This window comes from Hemiscyllium ocellatum, chromosome 26 (genome assembly GCF_020745735.1).
Source record: "Hemiscyllium ocellatum isolate sHemOce1 chromosome 26, sHemOce1.pat.X.cur, whole genome shotgun sequence".
NCBI lineage: Eukaryota > Metazoa > Chordata > Chondrichthyes > Orectolobiformes > Hemiscylliidae > Hemiscyllium > Hemiscyllium ocellatum.
Genome location: NC_083426.1, coordinates 58,613,024 through 58,636,650, shown reverse-complemented (window position 1 = coordinate 58,636,650; position 23,627 = coordinate 58,613,024). Strand labels below are relative to the sequence as shown.

The 23,627-nt window shown below is 46.2% G+C and overlaps 1 protein-coding gene across 1 annotated transcript in view; it reads right to left on the bottom strand.

The window, feature by feature from the left end:
* Positions 1 to 23,323, bottom strand: part of LOC132828273 (probable RNA-binding protein 46) — a 94,155-nt gene extending 70,832 nt beyond the window's left edge. The window contains 4 exon segments of the mRNA XM_060845248.1: positions 14,003 to 14,214; positions 21,401 to 21,522; positions 21,615 to 21,759; positions 23,272 to 23,323. Coding sequence (XP_060701231.1) covers positions 14,003 to 14,214; positions 21,401 to 21,522; positions 21,615 to 21,759; positions 23,272 to 23,323 — 531 coding nt within the window.
* Positions 23,324 to 23,627: the final 304 nt, after the last annotated feature.

Sequence of the window (23,627 nt, the reverse complement as noted above, 5' to 3'; positions counted from 1 at the left end):
GGGAACCAACAAGAGGGAAACATTGTCACTAACTAATTGTCGCAGATGCATCTACAGCATCTGTAGGAGCACCCAGCACACAGTCCTGGCGGAGGGCAAGTCTCAACCTCATATTAAGGATACTGTTTAATGGAGTAATTTAATCTCTGTCAGGTTAATAGGGAACAACAGCAGGCGTATGTCTGGACGGAGAGTAAATGCATCCCTGTGTATTATTACTGAACAAACAGTGTCTTAATGAGGTCATGGAGACCATCACACATTCAAACAGATGAGAAATGAGCAGAAGTTCATCAGATTGTTTTGCCAATAGGGTATCGAAAAGAGGTGCTGCGAGTGGCGTGTTAGCTAATACTTGGATTAATTTAGGAGTGAGGAAAACACAGGCTAAACTACACAGACATTTTTACTGGCTGGGCCTACACAAGGATGCAGCTGAATATGCATATATGTCAAATAATCAGAAAACCACAGGCAATAATGAAACCTGCACCTTGAATGCTATTCCTGCGTTTGAGTAACCTTTCACAAGAGTTTTGATTTATTGCCTAGGTTCTCTAAATCAAACAAAAAGTGTTAAGAAGTATTTATTAACAATAATAGATGTATTGACGAAATTTCCCGAGGCAGTCCCACTATATAATGCCACAGCAAAAAAGGTAGATGAAAAATTACTTAATTTCTTCACTCGATACAGACTACCTATAGAGATCCAGTCATATTAAGGGTCAAATCTCACATCCAAACTAATCAAGATGTTTACGGACAGGTTGGGAATAAAACAATTCAAATCTACTGCAGACCATTCAGAATCACAGGGAGCAGCAGAAAGGTGGCATCAAACATGAAAGACCATGTTCAGGGCATATGGTCAGGACTATCTGGATGATTGGGATTAGGGAATTCCACTTGTGCTTTTTTGCAATCAGAAATGCACCAAATGAATCAACCAAATTCAGTCCATTTGAATTAATTTTTGGACATGAAGTAGAAGGACCGTTAAAATTAAATAAGGAGAAATTAATAAGTCAGAGATCAGAGGACATTCATTTGGACGATGTGTCAAATTCTAGAGGACAATTAAATAGAGCTGGAGAGTTGGCTAGACAGCATTTAAAACTATTGCAGCACACAAAGAATCAGGAAGCAGATAGGAAATCAAACATTTGTAATTTTGTCATTGGGAATAAGGTATTGTTGTGACTTCAAGTAATAGGTGAACCTTTGAAAACAAGGTTTAGTGGACATTATTAAATCAAAAGGAAATTGAGTGAGGCGAACTACTTGCTAAGGATTCCAGACTGGAAGAAATCTTGCAGCATGTGTCATGTGAATATGCTCAAAATATATTTTGACAGAGAAGGAAAGCAAGAGAAGATGTTAATGATTACAGCACAGAAGGAAGAACCAAGCTCACAGGATTCTGAATTGGACATTCCTGAAATCCAATTGGACAATGAGGAAGCTGTCAAAAATTGGGATCAATTCATGAGTTACCTTCCACAAGACAATTGAAATGACTTTAAAGATTTATCAATATCACATGGGGAGATATGCAGAGATAAACTGGCAAGTCCTACTCTAATTGTGCATGATGTAGATATAGGAGACGCTGTTCCAGTTAAGCAACATGCTTTTCGGCATAATCCTCTAAAGTTCACACAGGTTCAGAAGGAGGTAGAACGATGCTTCAAGATGGCTTAATCAAAGTGAGCTACAGTGACTGGAGCTCATGAATAGTCATGGTACCAAAGCCAAATGATACCCAACAGCTAAGTGTGAACTTTGCAAAAATTAATGCCATTACAAAGACTGATGCATATCCAATTCTGCGGTTGGAGACTGTGTCGAAAAGGCGGGACAAGCAACTTACATTTGTACATTGGACTTACTCAGAGACTACTGCCATGTACCTCTATCGTAGAGAGCAAAGGCAATTTCGGCTTTTGAAATGCCAAATCGACTATATGAGTTTAAAGGCATTCCATTTGGAATGAAAAATGCACCAGCCACATTTCAATAAGGTCATCGCTGGATTATCCAACTGCATGGTGGTAATGGATGACCTGGAGATCTTTAGTCACTTCTGGAAGGAACATTTGCAGCATTTATCGCACTTCTTCATCGAGCTCGAAAGGCAGGATTGGTGGTATACCTAGCTAAAAGTGAATTTGCCACAGCCCATGTTATTGGACACAGGTAAGTGGCCCCATGGGAGTGCGGAAACGAAAGTAATTCAGGAATTTCCCACACATCGACAAAAAGTGCAGTACTACATTTACTGGGATTGAATGGATTTTACAGAACGTTTATGCCAAGTTTAGGCAGTGTCACTGCTCCACTCACTGATTTGTTAAAAGAGGGCAAGATGTTTCAATGGGCAGCAGAGTGTCAAAAGGCATTTGAAAGCCTGAAGACAGTGTTAAGCACTGCCCCAGTATTAGCTACACCTGATTACACAAAGCCTTTGAAGCCGGCTACCAATGCCAGTGGTGTGGGTGTCAGTGCAGCCCTCCCACAGGTGGATGACAACAGACGTCCCCAACAGTACCCTTCCACCGTCACTCTCATTCGTTTGGCAAAACTGGTCCTCACCCTTAACAATTTCTCCTTTGAATCCTCCCACTTCCTCCAGACCAAAGGGGTAGACATGGGCACATATATGGGCCCCAGCTATGCCTGTCTCTTTGTTGGCTACGTACAACAGATGATCTTCCATAATTACACCGGCACCACTCCCCACCTCTTCCTCCGCTACATTGATGACTGCATTGGCGCCACCTCGTGCTCCCGCGAGGAGGTTGAGCAATTCATCAACTTCACCAACACATTCCACCCTCACCTTAAATTTATCTGGACCATCTCTGACACTTCCATCCCTTTCCTGGACGTCTCCATCTCCATTAATGACTACAAACTTGATACTGACATTTTTTACAAACCCACCGACTCCCATAGCTACCTGGATTACACCTCTTCCCACCCTATCTCTTGCAAAAATGCCATCCCGTATTCCCAATTCCTCCGCCTCTGCCGTATCTGCTCCCAGGAGGACCAGTTCCACCATAGAACACACCAGATGGCCTCCTTCTTTAGAGACCGCAATTTCCCTTCCCACGTGGTTAAAGATGCCCTCCAAAGCATCTCATCCACATCCCGCACCTCCGCCCTCAGACCACACCCCTCCAACTGTAACAAGAACAGAACACCCATGGTGCTCACCTTCCACCCTACAAACCTTCGCATAAACCAAATCATTCGCCGACATTTCCGCCACCTCCAAAAAGACCCCTCCCACCAGGGATATAGTTCCCTCCCCACACCTTTCCGCCTTCCGCAAAGACGTTCCCTCTGTGACTATCTGGTCAGGTCCATGCCCCCCCTACAACCCACCCTCCCATCCTGGCACTTTCCCCTGCCACTGCAGGAACTGTAAAACCTGTGCCCACACCTCTATCCAAGGCCCTAAAGGAGCCTTCCACACCCATCAAAGTTTTACCTGCACATCCACTAATATCATTTATTGTATCCGTTGCTCCCGATGCGGTCTCCTCTACGTTGGGGAGACTGGGCGCTTCCTAGCAGAGCGCTTTAGGGAACATCTCCGAGACACCCACACCAATCAATCACATCGCCCCGTGGCCCAACATTTCAACTCCCCCTCCCACTCTGCCGAGGACATAGAGGTCCTGGGTCTCCTTCACCGCCACTCCCTCACCACCAGACGCCTGGAGGAAGAACGCCTCATCTTCCGCCTTGGAACACTTCAACCCCAGGGCATCAATGTGGACTTGAACAGTTTCCTCATTTCCCCTTCCCCCACGTCACCCTAGTTTCAAACTTCCAGCTCAGCACTGTCCCCATGACTTGTCCGGACTTGGCGGACCTGGCTAGCTCCTATTCCACCTATCCACTCCACCCTCTCCTCCCTGACCTATCACCTTCCTCTCCTCCCCCACTCACCCATTGTACTCTATGCTACTCTCTCGCCACCCCCACCCCCCTCTCGCTTATCTCTCCACGCTTCATGCTCACTGCGTTTATTCCTGATGAAGGGCTTTTGCCCGAAACGTCGATTTCGCTGCTTGTTGGATGTGGCCTGAACTGCTGTGCTCTTGCAGCACCACTGATCCAGAAGGGAATAGAAGGACCCATCGGGTATTTTTTCAGAAGTTGACCCTTCATCAACAGGAACATTCAACAGTGGAGAATGAGAATTTGTGCTTGGCATTGGCATTAAAACCTTTCAGTGTCTATATTCCCAGCAATGCATCTGAAACAATCGTATACATTGATATCTGTGGAGAAATTTTAGGACAAAAATGCCAGACTATTTTGATGTAGGTTATTGTTGTAGCCATTTGAATTGACAATTGTTCTGGTGGCAGGTTGTGAAAACCTGACTAAAACAATTCTCCCTGCTGCCATCTGACAGAAGATACCGGAACATATGGTCCCTCACGGCCACATTGCGCAATTCTTTCTTGCCCCAAGCCAGGAGGGTCCTTAACAGAGTCAACTTGGACTCCGCCCCATCTAGGAGAGAGTGAGGACCGCAGATGGTGAAGATCAGAGCTGAAAATGTGTTGCTGTAAAAGGGAGATAGAGGCAAAGGTGTGGGTGATAGGCTGGAGTGGGGGTGGGGGCCTTGGAGGGAAGTAAGGGCGGGAGGTGTGGGCGCAAGTTTTACATTTCTTGCGGTTATGCAAAAATGTAAAACTTGCCCCCACACCTCCCCCCTTACTTCCCTCCAAGGCCCCGAGGGTTCCTTCCATATCTGCCACAAATTCACCTGCACCTCCACACACATTATTTACTGCATCCGCTGCACCCGATGTGGCTCCTCTATATTGGGGAGACAGGCCGCCTACTTGCGGAACTTTTCAGGGAACACCTCTGGGACACCTGGACTAACCAACCCAACCACCTCGTAGCTCAACACTTCAACTCCCCTCCCACTCCACCAAGGACATGCAGGTCCTTGGACTACTCCATCGCCAGACCATAGCAACACAACGGCTGGAGGAAGAGTGCCTTATCTTCTGCCTAGGACCCCTCCAATGACAAGGGATGAACTCAGATTTCTCCAGTTTCTTCATTTCCCCTCCCCCCACCTTGTCTCGGTCCCAACCCTCAAACTCAGCACCACCTTTATAACCTGCAATCTTCTTCCTGACTTCTCCGCCCCCACCTCCACTCTTGCCTATCACCCTCACCTTTACCTCCTTTCACATTTTGCAATTCCAACGCCTCTCCCCCAAGTCCCTCCTCCCTACCTTTTATCTTAGCCTGCTTGGCACACCTTCCTCATTCCTGAAGAAAGGGTCATGCCCAAAACGTCGATTCTCCTGCTCCTTGGATGCTGCCTGACCTGCTGCACTTTTCCAGCAACACATTTTCATCTCTTCCCCATCTGACATTTTCTCATATTACTGCTCGAAAAATATTATTATCCATAATATCATCCTATTATCCATCATTCTTTCATTCGACTGTAACTTGTGTGTTTTGCAGTTCTCATGCACTTTATGCCATGCCCGATTATACAGTTGCTGCTTTCCATTTATCACTCTCGGTTTGAGAGGAAAACTGTATTGTTTTAACTGTATCAGTTGTATATGGTAGAAATGACAAATAAGAACTACTCTATGCTTTATTCTACTAATATCCTTCTTCAGTGAACTCCATGATCCCCCTTATATCTCCAGGGCTTCCCTTCATCGCAGCTGCCTGTACCTGAGCCGAGGCTCCTTTCTTTTTGTTGGTCAAAGTCGCATCCAGCGTCCCCTGCTCCTGCTAACCTTGGTCTCTACCCTCTCAGGAACATGTGGACCTTGAACTCTGACCATTTCACTTTTGAATGCCTCCCACTTGCTGGATGTTCCTTCGCCTGCAAACACATTTATTCCAATCAACCCCTGTAAGCGCCCATCTAATTCCATCAAAGTTTGCATTGCACCAGTTTAGAACCTGAACCAGTGAACCAGTTTTGTCCCTCTGCATAATTATTGTAAAATTAATAGAAATATTTCACTGGTCCCAGTGTCACCTCCGTCACCTGCCTAACCTACTTCTAATGATTTGTCCCTTCATGAGTAGGACCCTCTATATATTGTTTAAGGATGTTTCCAGAATACTCTGAACAAATTTCACCCTATCTAAGCACTTAACACTATGGCAGTTCCAGTCTGCGTTGGAAAAATTAAAATTCCTGACAGTGACAAAACTATTGATCCTGCAAGTCTCCCCAGTCCCTCTGCATGTTTGTTCCTCTAATTCCATTGACTATTTGGGAGCTACAGTATAACTCAATAACGTAGCCTTCCCCATCTTATTTCTTTTGTTTCTATAAATATATTTATTAGCAATTTTTTTAACTTTACAAACATAAAATTATTGAAAAATATTATCGATCACAAATATCAGTATAATAAAAAGAAAACAAAAACAAAAACAATACAATTACTGCCTCCTAACTATTATTGTACCCTCTAATACAAAACAAACCCTGACACTGTGCAAAGCAACATCAAACAAAAAAGCAAAAAATACAAAACAAAACACAGAATATAGAACAGCTATGCTCAGCGCAAAGCTCCGCAACAGAGGTATGGGAGCATTGTATATATAAGTGCATTAACACAGGAGAACCCCTCCAGGGACAAGGGCTTGACATATCTAACCACCTCATCAAACAAACCCCCTAGTTAACTCAATTGACAAATCTGTTCCCAAATAACTCAAGTAGGGCTGCCATGTCTTTTAAAAATAGTCCGTTGTGTGGTGGACAATGTTTGTAAAAAAGTCCAAGGGAATGTGCTCCATAATTAATTTTTGCCATCCCAGCAAGCCCGGGGGGTTCTCAGACACCCAATTCATCAGAATATTCTTCCGTGCACAGTCTGCAGGAATATTAAATAGTTTCTTCCCATGCCCGTCTAAAACTGGTAAATTCGGTAGACCTAAGAGGAGAGATATCGGGTTTACTTTGACTTCAGTCCTCAATACCCTCCCTACCTCTCCCACCACAGCGCTCCAATAAACATGGAGCCTGTGGCATGTCCTGAAGCAATGGCTAAGAGTACCTTGACTTTTTTTTACATTTGGAGCACATTGTCGATTCTCCTTTTTTAGATTTCGCCAGTCGGTCTGGTGCCTGATGAGAACTGTGCAGACATTTTAACTGCGTAGCGCATGTCAGATTGAGATCTTTTGTGTATTCTCCCATATGTTCTCCCATGTATCAGAAGAGCTCTCCAATTTTAGCTCTTGCTGCCAGACCTCACATAACCAGTTAATATCCTGCCATGCCCTGTCACCCAGCAGGCAATAGAGGACACACGCCAAAAGAGTGCTTGTGGAATGTAGCAACAACCTCTCTGACTTATAGGGCTTCGTGAGAAGCGTAGTCTTCCTCTTGGTGAAATCCCTAACCTGAAAGAAACAGAAAAGATCTCTGCTGAGTAACCCGTATTTGCAGATCAGTTGCTCAAAAGACATCATAACTTCCCCCTCAAACAAGTCTCCCAAACTAGAACCTCCTCTCGCTGCCCATAGTTTGAACCCTGAGTCCATCATCCCGAGTCGGAACCCTGGTGTGCCAGCTCTTGTTGTAAGTACCAAAGTCTTGGATAAACAACCCTCAATCTGACACATCGCCCTCCAAGCCCTGACTGTACTAATGACAACGGAGTTCCGGCAGTGGTCCATAACTGTCCTCACCTTATCCATGAACAACAGGTTAATAAGAGGGCACTTTGCTTGGGAGGCCTCAATATCCAGCAATATTGAGTTTGAATCGTTATCTACCCAATCGCAGACAAAGGACCGCAGGGAACTCAATTGATACCTTTGGGTGTCTGGGAAATCAACCCCTCCCTCTCCTTGAGGGAGCTGCAACTTATAAGTTTGATGAGGGGCCGCCCACGATTCCAGACAAAGGAACCAAACCACCCCATAAGCTTCCGCAGCGTTGACCTAACATTGTGGAGCATGTGAGCAAAGTTAATCCGAAATAACAGATCAAACTTGGGGTTAATAAAAATGCCTTGGACCAGAACCTTGCCCGTGACCACTTAAAAGGGAACTTAGAACCACCTTCAACTTGTGGCACATCCTTAAGATTCCCCAAATGTCTGGAGTGGTTATGTGGATGTTCTGACGAATGGCCTCGACAACAGTGAAGGGGGACAGCCTTGACGACTACCCCTAGCAATCCTAAAATCTCCAGACTTCACACCATTGGTGATGACCGCACTCAGAGAGTGGCGATATAAAACCTCCACCCACCTAGCAAGGACTGCACCCAACCCAAACTGCTCTAAGACATAAAAAAGATACAGTCATTCCACCCGCTCAAATGCTTACTCTGCATCTAAGGAAATCACCAACCCCTGAGTCGATCGTTGCTGACAAACGTGGACCACATTCAGCAACCTTCTAATATTATTAGAGGACCTATGGCCCTTTATAAAGACAGGTCAATCCTCATGTGACATTTATGTGAGTTTGAAAAACCGGTGAAGTCCCTGCCAGTAGGGTGAAGACATCTCCAAATATCCACCAGCCCCAACTCCTCGAATAAGTCAACCAACAGCTTGGCCTGCGAAGAAATGGCTGGGGGTCCCCAAGGCATCCTGTCCAGTGTCGGATCCAAAAGACAATTGAAATCCCCCCAATAATAATGTCATGTTCTAAAAGCACTCGATTTAAAGAAAGCACAAATCAAAAATGTGAGGGGATGCACCACAGGACAGTAGACGTTTAAAATGCCACATTCCTCCTCATGTATCAGTGCATTACATATCACAAACCGTCCCTACTCATCTTTCACCTGCTCTAATAATGTGAACGGAAGATTTTTCTGGATAAGTACTTCCACCCCCCTACTTTTAGTAGTAAAGGATGAAAAGAATACCTGGCCATAACCCCACCCCGTTGCAATTTCAGGTGTTCTCCATCATCAAGATGGGTTTCCTGCAACAAAGTGATATCAATCCTGTCCCTCTTAAGGTTATAAAGTACTTTTTTTTTTTAGCTTTTAACAGGCGAATGACTTCCCTTAATGTTCCAGGTACACCATTTAATAAGAACTTTCAGACACCCTTGAACCCCCCAGAGGGAGAACCCAATTTACAAAGCGCCAAGGATAATTAAATAAATACTCATAGAATCAAAAAATTATACATACAAAAATTACTCTATCACAACTATAAACAACTATTGCTACCAAAAATCTACAAAGAAAACCAACTATAGAACCTTGAATGAAGACTCTTCTCCCTGCCCGTAGCGGGCACTCCCCCTACCCATCCCCTCCTTCAGAGCTCCTTCAAACCTGGATTGTGCCCCAGCCTTAGGCCAGAAAAAAAAACAAGATTATCCTTAACTTAACAGAACAAAAGACAAAGTCAGGATGAGCACTCCATCCATCCGTGGCTTCATGTCACCCCAATTTGTGACTAAAGGAGAAGCAGAACAAACAAAAAAAGGGAGAGACAACAACGAACATCCACATAATTTCCCATCAGAAAATCCATTTATCTAAAAAAAGAAACAACTTATTCCAAAGTACTTCCCCCCTTTCCAAAAAGTAAATCATTAGAGATAAAGAAAGGAATTTTAAAAAAAAGGGTAAACATGGGGAAAGATAGAAAAGAGAAAAAAACATTACCTGTATTCTTCGGCCAATCCGTCTATTTTAAAGTGTCCAAATGTATAAACTGAATCCTTGTGGCTGAAACGAAGCACTGCAGGGTATCTCGTGGAATAATCGATGTCCAGGTTCCTCAGCCTCTTTTTTAACTTCATTGAAGGACTTCCTCCTTCGAATTAGAACTGCAGAGAAATCCTGGAAAAACATGACCTTTGACCCCTTGTACAGCAGTGCCTGTGGATCTTTTCTCAGGGACCTGGAAGCTTCTATGGCTTTTTGCTTGTCCTTATATGATGGAAGTGCACTAGGACCGGGCGGGGGTGCTGCACCAGACCTGACCTGTGCACTACCCGATACGCCCTTTCAATCTGTAACCTGCTGGACTCGATGTGAAGGCCCCAAAACTTCGGCAGCCAGCTTTCAAAGAAGCTGATTGGCTGCTCACTTTCCTCACCTTCAGGGAGCCCGACAATTCAGAGATTTATCCTCCGACCTCAATTTTCGAGATATCGATATGGTTTCGCAAGGCCCGCGCCTCTCACTCCAGCACCTGGATCCGACTGAATGAGGACTCCATCGCAGCTTCCGAAGCCTTAGTTTAACCCTCCACCTCCTCCAGCCTCTCCCCAAGGCCCTGGATCTCCTGCTCATGCTTCTGCAGCATGGATGTGATAGTTTGGACCTGGCAACGAATTCTCCCCACAGGTTTCCTCAATCGCAGGCACAACTTTCAAGGTAAGGCTCTCCATCGCTGCAGCCAATTCCTGTTGCCTGTCAGGTCCCCGGGGATTTCAGGAGAGGATGCTGCTGCTGCTGCTGCTGCAGTCTCTGGTATGCTTGGTGCTGCAGGGGAGGGTCCTCCCTGCTGCTGTTTGCTTGCTCCTTTTCCCTTTGGCATTCTTCCCACTCCCAAACATGAACAAATATGTGATCTGTCAGGTTTTAAACTTATAATTCCACCACATAAGTTGGCCAGGGATGGCAAAGAAACATTGGCATGCCTTGGCTGTTAGGCAGAGCTGTCCACAGCAGTTCTACAGAATGGCTACCAGCTTCCGAGTCGCCCTTCTTATTTCTTATCTCTACCCACAAAGCGGGACTTCAGTGATCCTTCAGTTATTTTATCTCTGATTACTGCTGTGATACTTGTTGTCATCAAAAATGCAACACCCCCTCCCCTCTTCCCAGCACCTCTGTCCTCCCTAAAGCACTTATACCCTGGCACATTAAGCTCCCAGTCCTGTCCCTCTCTTAGCCATAGTAATGTCTGTAATATCCCTGTCCTATGTACCTATACACACCCTGAGTACACCAGCTTACCTGTCAGCCCTCTTACATTGAAATAGATGCAATTTATTCCAACAGGCATTCCTAGTTCCCGGTCGTTTCCCAGCCTGACCTGTCTCTTTAACATGCTGTTTCTGATTGAATCTTCTTCCAACCTCACACTTGTCTCCCTGCGGTTAAGGATCCTGCACCCCTGCCAAACTAATTAAAACCTATCCTTGCAGCACTAGCAAACCTAGCTATTAAGATTTTGATCTGAAAATGTGTTGCTGGTTAAAGCGCAGCAGGTCAGGCAGCATCGAAGGAACAGGAGATTCGACATTTCAGGCATAAGCCCTTCATCAGGAATGAGGAAAGTGTGTCCAGCAGGCTAAGATAAAAGGTAGGGAGGAGGGACTTGGGGGAGGGGCGATGGAGATGTGATAGGTGGAAGGAGGTCAAGGTGAGGGTGATAGGCTGGAGTGGGGGCGGAGAGGTCAGGAAGAAGATTGCAGGTTAGGAGGGCTGTGCTGAGTTCGAGGGAATCGACTGAAACAAGGTGGGGGGAGGGGAAACAAGGAAACTGGAGAAATCTGAGTTCATCCCTTGTGGTTGGAGGGTTCCCAGGCGGAAAATGAGGTGCTCTTCCTCCAACCGTCGTGTTGTTATGTTCTGGCAATGGTGGAGTCCAAGGACCTGCATGTCCTTGGTGGAGTGGGAGGGGGAGTTAAAGTGTTGAGTCATGGGGTGGTTGTGTTGGTTGATCTGGGCGTCCCAGAGATGTTCCCTGAAGCATTCCGCAAGTAGGCAGCCCATCTCCCCAATATAGAGGAGGCCACATTGGGTGCAGCGGATGCAATAGATGATGTGTGTGGAGGTGCAGGTGAATTTGTGGCGGATATGGAAGGAACCCTTGGGGCTTTGGAGAGAAGTAAGGGAGGAAGTGTGGGCGCAAGTTTTGCATTTCCTGCGGTTGCAGGGGAAGGTGCTGGGAGTTGAGGTTGGGTTGGTGGGTGGTGTGGATCTGACGAAGGAGTCACGGAGGGAGTGGTCTTTTCGGAACGCTGATAGGGGAGGGGAGGGAAATATATCCCTGGTGGTGGGGTCCATTTGGAGGTGGCGGAAACGACGGCGGATGATACGCTGTATACAGAGGTTGGTGGGGTGGTAGTTGAGAACCAGTGGGGTTCTGTCCTGGGGGTGGTTGGAGGGGCGGGGCTCAAGGGCGGAGGAGCAGGAAGTGGAGGAGATGCGGTGGAGGGCATCGTCGATCACGTCTGGGGGGAATCTGCGGTCTTTGAAGAAGGAGGCCATCTGGGCTGTACGGTATTGGAACTGGTCCTCCTGGGAGCAGATGCTGCGGAGACGAAGGAATTGGGAATACGGGATGGCGTTTTTACAGAGGGCAGTGTGGGAGGAGGTGTAGTCTAGGTAACTGCGGGAGTCAGTCGGTTTATAGTAGATGTCTGTGTTGAATCGGTCTCCCGAGATAGAAATGGAAAGGTCTAGGAAGGGGAGGGAGGAGTCTGAGACGGTCCAGGTGAATTTGAGGTCGGGGTGGAAGGTGTTGGTAAAGTAGATGAACTGTTCAACCTCCTCGTGGGAGCACGAGGCAGCGCCGATACAGTCATCGATGTAGCGAAGGAAAAGGTGGGGGGTGGTGCCAGTGTAGTTGCGGAAGATGGACTATTCCACATATCCTACGAAGAGGCAGGCATAGCTGGGGCCCATGTGGGTCCCTATGGCAACTCCTTTAGTTTGGAGGAAGTGGGAGGATTGGAAAGAGAAGTTGTTCAGGGTGAGGGCCAGTTCAGTCAGTCGAAGGAGGGTGTTGGTGGAAGGGTACTGGTTGGTACGGCGGGAAAGGAAGAAGCGGAGAGCTTTGAGTCCTTCGTGATGGGGGATGGAGGTGTACAGGGACTGGATGTCCATCGTGAAGATAAGGCGTTGGGGACCGGGGAAGCGAAAATCATGGAGGGCGTGGGTGGTGTCCCGAACGTAGATGGGGAGTTCTTGGACTAAGGGGGACAGAACTGGGTCGAGGTATGCAGAGATGAGTTCGGTGGGGCAGGATCAGGCTGAGACATGGGTCGGCTGGGGCAGGCAGGTTTGTGGATTTTGGGCAGGAGGTAGAAACGGGCGGTGCGGTGTTGTGGGACTGTGAGGTTGGAGGCGGTGGACGGGAGATCCCCTGAGGTGATGAGGTTATGGATGGTCTGGGAGATGATGGTTTGGTGGTGGGAGGTGGGGTCATGGTCAAGGGGGCAATAGGAGGAGCGTCCGCAAGCTGGCATTTGGCCTCAGCGGTATAAAGGTCAGTGCGCCAAACTACTACCGCGCCTCCCTGGTCTGCCGGTTTGATGGTGAGGTTGGGGTTGGAGCGGAGGGAGTGGAGGGCTGCACGTTCCGAGGGTGAGAGGTTGGAGAGGGTAAGAGGGGTGGGCAGGTTGAGGCAGTTAATGTCGCGGCGGCAGTTGGCTATAAATAGATCGAGGGCGGGTAAGAGGCCAGCATGGGGTGTCCAGGTGGATGGGGTGTGTTGGAAGCAGGAGAAGGGGTCGTCAGAGGGTGGGCGAGAGTCTTGGTTGAAAAAGTAGGCACGGAGGCGGAGGCGGCGGAAAAGTTGTTTGATGTCTCGCCGCGTGTTGAACTCATTAATCCGAGGGCGTAGGGGAATGAAGGTGAGGCCTCTGCTGAGGACTGATCTTTCATCCTCAGAGAGGGGGAGGTCTGGAGGGATGGTGCAAACACGGCAGAGCTGGGAGCAAAGACCTGGTGTGGGGCTGGAGCTGGGGGTGGGGGCGGGGTTGGGGGCAGTGGCGGGGACGGAGATCGGTGTGGGGGCGGGGTTAGACGTGGTGACGAAGACAGGTGTGGGGGCGGGGTTAAGCGAGGAGGCGGGTTACGCGTGGTGACGGAGGTCGGCGTGGGGGCATAGTTATGCTTGGTGACGAAAGTCGACGTGGGGGTGGAGACACCTGAGGCGTTGTGGTCGTGCAGGTTAGTGATGTCACTGGAGGCGGAAGTGGCTGCAGCGACGGCAACCGAAGGGGCGGAAATGGTTGTGGCGACGAAAGAAACGTTGTCATTCCCGATATCCGCAGGGGTCGCGAATCCGTCGGCGATCTTCCTGGCGATTGTGGAATCGGTTGTCTGGGCAGCGATCGCGGAGGCCGCGAGGTCTGTGGGGGCGGAAGTGACGTCACGGTTGTCGTCGGCTGTTGGTGCCGCGGGCGCTATAGCGGCCACGTGGGTACTGTCGTCCGACAGATTGCAGAGGCCGATGGAAGATTCTGGAACAGTTGAGGAACCACGAGTGTGGGGGTAAGTACATGAAAGTTTTCGGTACTTACTGTCTTTAATTTCTGATATGGCTAGGAAGAACTGTTTGTTTAGTGTATGGATTCTTCTGTAGATGAAGAAGAGTAGAGGTCCTTTGCAGGTCTGTGAAAGTGTTGTCCTGAGCTGGGGTAGGGCTGACTGCAGGGAATGTAGGTAGCGGCGCATGGCTGCAAGGGTGGAGCGGAGGATCCGGAGGGAGGTCTGTTGCTGGAGGCTTCGGATTTGTTGTAGGTACAGGTTGTCCTGGTTGGGTCCAAATTTTGTTGGTCGGAACGTAGTCTGGAGTCCGTGCGGGATCAGTCGGTTCCGTAGGCAGGTCCTGAGGAAGTAGATGTGGCTGTTTGAGAACGTGGCTGAAGAGCTTCTGTGCAGAGGAGATGACCTGGGGGGTGCAGTGAGAGAGGGACTCACTGAAATCCTTGTAGAGGGAGGAAGAGAGCTTCTTCAAGGAAGGCATCCTTGCAAGAGGATTCACACTTGCGCCCACACCTCCTCCCTTACCTCTCTCCAAGGCCCCAAGGGATCCTTCCATATCTGCCACAAATTCACCTACACCTCCACACACATCATCTATTGCATCCGCTGCACCCAATGTGGCCTCCTCTATATTGGGGAGATGGGCCACCTACTTGCGGAACGCTTCAGGGAACACCTCTGGGACGCCCGGACCAACCAACCCAACCACCCCGTGGCTCAACACTTTAACTCCCCCTCCCACTCCACCAAGGACATGCAGGTCCTTGGACTCCTCCATCGCCAGAACATAACAACACGACGGTTGGAGGAAGAGCGCCTCATCTTCCGCCTGGGAACCCTCCAACCACAAGGGATGAACTCAGATTTCTCCAGTTTCCTCATTTCCCTTCCCCCACCTTGTCTCAGTCCACCTAATTCAAAGTGAATGCAAATTACATTCAGGCACCTCTTAACATTGTCCTCATGTAAGAAACCAAACAGATTTGAGACAAATAATCAAGAAATAACATAACCTTTAAAATATGATTCATCTGGTTGTAGAAGACTTATAATTAACTTCTGGGCTCAGCTCTGTGAGTTCTGATCCAAATATCCCAAGAAAATCACATACAATCCTTGAACACAAGTGGTGGTGTGGTAGTCTATTTAAAAATGACTGACTGCTGCAAGTAAGTCCTCCTGCACTCCAGTATCTTCCAGAAATGGTCATTTTTGCACCATCTGTTAAGAATTTTCTACTTAAAAGGCCTCCGACAGTGCCATCTAATCCATTTTTCTTTCCCCACATTATGCTCAGAATGTTTTCTTTTATATATTGGTTACAAGGAAAAGACTAGTCACTACAGTAATAGAAATATATGGCTCCAGCATTTAGATGGTTCTGAAGAGGTCAGAAAACATTTCAAATTCATTTCCAAACTTAATCAGAGGATGCTACGATTGATTCTGTAAAGGGTACTTCTGACAGTGATTAAACATTATGAAGAAAAAAAATAATAGCTTGCATTAATGTACCGCCTGGGAACCGTCCAACCACAAGGTATGAATTCAGATTTCTCCAGTTTCCTCATTTCCCCTCCCCCTACCTTGTCTCAGTCGGTTCCCACAACTCAGCACCGCCCTCCTAACCTGCAATCCTCTTCCTGACCTCTCCGCCCCCACCCCACTCCGGTCTATCACCCTCACCTTGCCCTCCTTCCACCTATCCCACCTCCATCGCCCCTCCCCCTAGTCCATCCTCCCTACCTTTTATCTTAGCCTGCTTGGCTACTCTCTCTTATTCCTGATGAAGGGCTTATGCTCGAAACGTCGAATTCTCTATTCCTGAGATGCTGCCTGGCCTGCTGTGCTTTGACCAGCAACACATTTGCAGCTGCATTAATGTTGTGTCTGTCAAGATTCAAAGAGCAGGAGAATCGACGTTTCGGGCATGAGCCCTTCTTCAGGAATCTTCGGCTCGTGCTCGAAACGTCGATTCTCCTGCTCTTTGGATGCTGCCTGATCTGCTGCGCTTTTTCAGCAACACATTTTCAGCTCTGATCTCCAGCATCTGCAGTCCTCACTTTCTCCTGTCTTTCAAGATTGCCAGGATTCCCAAAGTGCTTGCAACGTATGAAGTACACTGAAGTGTAATCACTCTCGTAATGTAGCAAACAACAGTAAATACACTTGCAGAGTTCCACAAACAGTTATGATGCAATTAGATAATTACTAGACAATTTGAAATGTGTTGTTCATCAGTTGTCAAACTGCTCTGTGCAGACATGTCTTAAATGTGCACATCCTCTTAGCAATATGACCTATTTTGCTTGGGTTGACCTTGTGTACCAATCTCAAAAGCAAGCCGTAAGATCATACTGTATTTATTTGCTGAAAGGTGGTGGTGTCAACTTGTGTGCCAAGTTGAAGCTTAGATATATTTAGGCACTGAAACACAGAATTTTCTTATACCAGGTCAAGTGTAATTGTTCCAGAATTGTTGGAATGAGTCTAAATTCGGAAATTCCCTCCCTAAACTCTTTCGCCTCTCTCTTCCCTTATGAATCGTCAAAACCTACATCTTTCAAGCAGCCTTTGGCCATCTACTTGATTATCACTTCATGTGATTGTGTCAAACTACTCTCAGTAATTATAAAGTGCAAAACTCTTTGGGATAATTTGCTTTCTGCTATAAAAGCACAAGTTTTGTTGTGGCAAAAATAATGCCATTGAATCATTAATGTCAGCCTGAGGGGCAGAGCTGCCCTTTGTTTAAGACCTCTTCTGAAATATGACACCTTCAACCTCTTGGCTATTCATCTCATTAAAATGCACAAATTCAAGCCTCTGGTATAGGTCTTGTACTTAATCTTATGAAGCTCAAAATCAAAGTGATCAAGGATTTCATGCCACACAGCTGTTCCCTGCAGCAATTCATGTCGATAGTTAAGTCCTTTGGACACTACAATACTGTTTAGTGATTAAGAACTGTTAACATTTTTTTCATTTTCAGATCCACAAAGACAACATGAATTGCTTTAAAAATGAGGAAATCATACCTATTCTTGTCAGGGCATAAATTAATGGTAAATGATTCAGGTTGATGGATAATAAAATTAATTTTAAAAAGCAAAATCAAATCTAACAGAGAAAATAACCATCTAATTTCAACAATTAAAATGAAGGTGTAGCTCCACGACTTTGATTTAGTTTTGTCCATTCAATTTTCTAACATTGAAAGGTGGGACTAAACTAAAGGAAACAGGATAGGGGAGATAGATATGGTTGAGATGCTCTTCAGGGGGTCAGTGTGGAGTTAGTGGGCCAAATGGCCTGCTTTCACACTGACAGGATTCTATGATTCAATGATTAAACTAACTTAAGAGTCAAAGATTTGAAAGACAGCAAAAATGTATTGTATGCTGCTGTATCTTGGTTTTGTAATATTTGATCATTAAAATGACCAAATAGACCCAAACACAACAACTTTGGGATTGATTACTGGATGTGTTTGACAACTGAAAATATGCCAAGTCGAGTTGCAAAACATACCCTTTTCAATTGACAATAATCAGGCATTAGTTTCCTGGATCCAGGTCCATTCAGAACAATCACATGATTTTTGTAACACAATTTTCTGGTTTGTTCTGTCAATTAACATTACAAATGAACACAATTCCAGTAGAGAGTAATATTGTATTATTGGAGGACTCCCAGAGCAAAAATCAGAGAAACTAAACAGAGCACAAGGGGAAAAAGTGAGAACAAACTAAAGATAAACTGATCACAAGACAAGAGAATGAGTGAAAACTATAACAAGAAAAACAAATGTTTCTGGTTATGCTTCAATAAGGGGGGCTTTGAGCTGTATTTCAAAGCCAATTAATGTCTTGGGAAAACTTCTTTAAATGTTTGTTCAGAGGTATATCAGACAAACGGAGGTGGGATTATTCTCAAGTTAAATGCCGATTGAAAGTGGAGTTGGTGAGGCAAATCAGTGATATTTCAGGATGCTATGATGTGACAGATTGAGAACAACTCTGATTCAGTTATTAAAATATCACCAGCCTATTGCAACTGCATAACTGCTGTTGGAAAACACACCACAACCAGACTCCAACTGGGTAATAATAGAGTCATGGAGTCACATAGTATGGAAAGAGACCCTTCAGTTCAACTTATCCACGCCAATCAGGTATCCAAATCTGGCCTAGTCCCATTTGCCAGCACTTAGCCCATATCCCTCTACCCATTCCATTCATATACTCATCCAGATGCCTTTTAAATGTTGTAATTGTACCCCCTCCCACCACCTTCACAATTATCTCTGGCAGCTCATTGCATGCACACACTACCCTCTGTGTGAAAATGTTGCCCCTCAGGTCCTTTATAATCTTTTCCTTCTCACCATAAACCAATGTCCTCTAGTTTTGGATTCCCCCATCCTAGGAAGAAAACCTTGGCTACTCACTTTATCCATGCTCTTCATGATTTTATAAACCTCTAAGCCCACAGTCTCCAGCATTCAAGGTAAACAAAACCCAGCTTATTCAGCCTCTCCATATAACTCAAACACCTCAGTCCTGGTAACATCCTTGTAAATCCTTTCTGCACCCTCTCAAGTGTAGCAACATCCTTGCTACAGAAGGATGACCAGAAATATACACGGTACAAGTTCTGGATGTAACATGTTCAGCTCAACCTGAGCTACAAATCTTCTCAAAACTCGCCAGCAGTACAAGTTTCCCCCATTGTCCGAAAGTAGAGCGTTCCTATGAAACCTTTTGTAAGCTGAAATGGCGTAAAGCAAATAAACATTAATTTATATGGGAAAAATTTTGCCTATTTTCATGGAAGTGAAAATCCTCTTGGATTTCTTTCAGTTCGCGAAAACGGGTTCTAATGTAGATCCGTCATAAAAGTGAAGTGGCGTAAAGTAAACTTTCAAAAAGCAGGTTTAGCTGTATTCCAAAACCTCACCAATGTTCCATAAAGTCTCAAGATAACATCCCAACTCCTTTACTCAATGTTTTGACCAATGAAGGAAAGCATGCCAAAAACCACCTTCACCACTTTGTCAAACTGCAGCTTCACTATTCAGGAACTATGCACCTTCACTGTAGGTGTCTTTATAAAATTGCAGTGAGTGGATCATTCAGGTTCATGTTTTTCAAAAAAAACCTTAACCCTTTCTTAAAAAAGGCTTCATTTAAAATTCACAGACAGGTGTGATGTTTAAATTAATTGAAACCTTCGCAGTTCAAAAGGAACAATGCCCAAATTCGAGGTGAGTTTATTCAAAGCACTTGCAAACTTTAGAGTCAGAAGCAAAATTGTACAGAGAGATCATGAGTTTCAATCATATACAGAACTTTTCAATTCCCACTGCCCTTCCTGATCCTCAACTTATTTTTGCTTCTTGCAAGAAAACTGCTCTCTGCTTTTACAGGGGATCTTGAACAATGTTCAGCAATTCCTGTACATATTCACAGGGAAGACCTTAAGGAAAACAATGGGGTCATATCTCTATCCTCATTTAGATGTTGAATCATCAGCCAAGCTGAATGAAAATATATAAGCCATCTTTCAGGTGTGATCTAAGACTAATATGATGTTTATCCTCATTCAGGGCTCCAATTGAAACAAATCACTTTAGCACCAGCAGAAGTCCCATGACAATCTCTTTTCCTGGGTTTCTCCATCTCCACAGTTGCTTCAAGCATGGCAACAATAAGAGCTATCTGCCCTCCTAATCCAAGATACTTGGGCAATCCAGATTTTCGTTGCTGCATTCATGATTGTTCTACCCACAGTATCCAAGACTCCACCACTTGGAATTTCCCTTCTAATCTTCTCCAGTTCACTTTCCTCCTTGAAAGCAGTCCTTTAAAATCTCTCAGACCAAGTTTCAATCATTTGACCTCACATCTCCAATGCAATTCAGCGTCATATCTGGATTTTAGAATTCTCAATAATAATAGACGTCTTGGTGCAATACCGCACTACAGGATGTTAGGCCGGAAACTCGGGATTCCGGTCTTTGCGAGTTCTTTGGAAGGAGAGACCGCACCAGCTTCTTTAGTTTGAAGCTGAGCACCGTTTATTTTACAGAATCACAACTGGCAAACTATACAACGAATTCTACAGCATGCAATTCGTTGGAGAAGGCGTTCTGCCACTCTGCTCAAATTCGCCCCAGTTATACCCCTCGCTGGCCAGTGTTCTCGGTCAGGTGTCCACGTCTGGCCTTCCTGTTGGCTACTCGTTCCCGGGCAAAGCGTTCCGCTCTCTGGTTGGATGGTTTGAGCTGTCTGTCCGTTTGCCTCGGAGCGGGCAGTCCCGTAGACATTGTGGGGCCACTGGTCCTGCTTATTTAATTAGTGGTTTACCAGAAACAATAGTTCATTACCATTTAAGTGAGTAGTTTCGATGGTTCAATCGACAGCTCAACTAATCCAATTAGCAATGTCTACCAGTTACAAATTCCAGAGGTACAATTAACAGGCTGTCTATCAGCTAGCCTCTGATCAAATTAGGAGGCCAGCAGTTTCCAGTTCAGTAATCATGATAGTTTAACCATTTCAGGCCCGGTATTAGAAGCACTTGGTACAATTATAGTTTTTTCCCTCCCTTGATCTAGTGTGCCCACCCCACTAGTACAACTACCCCAACATTCCCTCCCTTGGCCTCTACTGAGGCCACACCACCCCATGCCGTAAGAAACGCAACACCACGAGGCGACCGGGATCTGGTGTGCCGGCAGACGCCCCCACAGACGTCCCTTTGTCGTACCCGAGCACGTTGTTTTGACCAGAATCACCGGTTCTAGGGAGACAGTCATGTTGGGATGAAGGGTGCCCCACGCAACACGCCGCAACACAGTTTACAAATAGATAATTAAAACTACATGCAAATCTAAGTTAATAGATAAAACAACTCCGGCAGACTTCTGCGGAAAGGACAAAAGCACAGAATTAATCAAGCATGGCAAAAAAAAGCAAAAAGAAAAACAGAGCACTGTACGCAAGTACGTAACAGTCGCAAGAGATTTGGAGTGGAGGAATTGAAATAAGTAAGGTGTCTGCAGAACGCAAGTCTGTAGTCCAACGAGCACCCAAGTGTAAACATGTTCTGTGAATTGTGAAACGGAATAGGATTAGAACACTAGCAGCAGTTAGGTACCTGCTAGCGAGCGGAAACCCAGTGAGAAAGCGTACTGTGCGCCGGTGTTCCCACAGATCAGAATGCTCCACAGGCCAGCAGCTCCGTCCAGACGTCCGACACGGAAGACAGAGACCAGAGATCTTATTAAATCATGACGAACGTGGGCCACCAGTTCCGATGTCAATGCGCGACTGTGCCTGGCTTAGGTTGTCCCTCGTCCGAGGGATCTTACCCGTCATTGGCTAACCAGTCGTACTGCATTGAATTGTAGATACCGACATCCGTTGCACCGCCGTCAAGAACGGACACAGGCAGTGGCAACCGGCTCAATAGTGTGTTCAGTGGCCCTCGAGACCAGCTGAAGCCAACTGGGTGTACTGGAGATCATGTAAAAATTGACTTGTGTGAACAGCAGTGTTTCGAGTCCCGGGCACACAGTACATCTCAAACCCCCACTGTATGAAAGGATCAATTCACATATCCCCAGGTCAAATGGGCAAAATAAGTAGGGACTCTTTGGACAACCAGCCCACATTCATTGTTTATAAAGGAGAAAAGTTAGTCCTGAGTAGCAGCAAGAGCAGAACCGTAGCGCACCACCGTGGGCCACGCGATCGGATGAACTGGAAAGAAAGCCATTGAGACCGCTGACATGCACCGGAGAGATAGTATTTAGTACGCCTGCACCTGTAGCCCATTCAGAGGTGGTAGTGCATGATTGGAGAGAATAACCGCCAGATCCCCACTCGCCTGGCTTCCCATCGGGAGGCATCAGTCACGTAGTGCAACCGGCCGCACGGAAAACCGGCTCTATGGTTCATGAATGGAAGTCACCTTACGGCATGTATTCCATATGTCCCTCCCCATTTGTAGGAGATCACACGCAGGCTGTCGTGTACTCAGAGTTGGTGGCGGCGCAGGCATCTGTTGAGGAGTGCAGAGCCCAGCGTATGGGGGGTTCGGTTGAAAAGTAATGATACCACATTACATTTAAACCAGGGAGATGGTGCTGCAGAAGGGTGAGCTGATCTGGGAAAGCTCCTTGCTATTAGACTCAACGGACATCACCATGCCAGTACTTCTGGATGTGAAGTCTCATCTAGTAAAAGGAAGAGGGGGCCAGTGCGAAATGTCCAATGCATTCACTAAGATTGCCCCCCACCCAGTTGTGCAACAGAACTGGAGAAACCAGATATCAATCAAGACAATGAGAGAGAGAAAAAAAGTGAAGGTAGGCCTAACCCCTAACCTTCCTCACAGCCCATGGACCTGTACGAAGCTGTCACCTAAAAAAATAGAGTGATCCCAGTGTGAGGTAAAAGAAGTGGTTCCGTCTAAAAGGAAGAAATAGTACCTTGTACAAAGGAGTGCAGAGCAGTTTGTGAACTCCAATCAGAGAGAAAAAAGGTCCCTGACCACTGGCTGTCACAACAGGCAATTGAAACAGGGGGAAATAGATCATCCTGTAGGGGAATTAGATTACTTACAGTGTGGAAACAGGTCCTTCGGCCCAACAAGTCCACACCGACCCGCCGAAGCGCAACCCACCCATACCCCTACATTTACCCCTTACCTAACACTACGGGCAATTTAGCATGGCCAATTCACCTGGCCTGCACATCTTTGGGCTGTTCGTCTTATTTTTAAAGAGTCAGAAAAAAGCGAAAAAATGCAACCACCCCACTGATTCAGGATTGGGAGAGGTAACTGCGGAAAAGCGGTCACGCAAAACGATACCAAGTAGCAGCATTTCTTAATCAGAAAAAGGTAAAAAGCAAACGTGCGCAGGCTGTGGAAGACATTCAGTAGGAAAGGCTGCGGCCAATTGGGAAATAGCACTATACAGGGCAGATAAATTCCGGGACAATGATGAAAATGCAAGATAGTACGAGTCTCGGTTATAGCTTGCACTAGCAGCTGCAGGCGCAAAAACGTCGTCATGCACATGAAATAACCAATGTTGAAAAGTAAAAATATCCGACCAAGAGCTCTACGAAAAAATAGGGTGACACCGTAGAGGGGGTCAAAGGATCGGCAACAGTTAAAAGGGGAGAAATAGTACACCGTATAGGGGAATGCAAACTATGTCCACTGTCACCACAGTTGACTAAAACAGATTGTCGTATGCGCAGGTTACTTCCTTAGGAGGCAAACCGAAAAAACAGGAGGAATATAAAGTAGGTAATCAATTCAGATGAGCTGGACATGGGTGAATGCACCACGCATCGCGCAGGAACTGTAACAA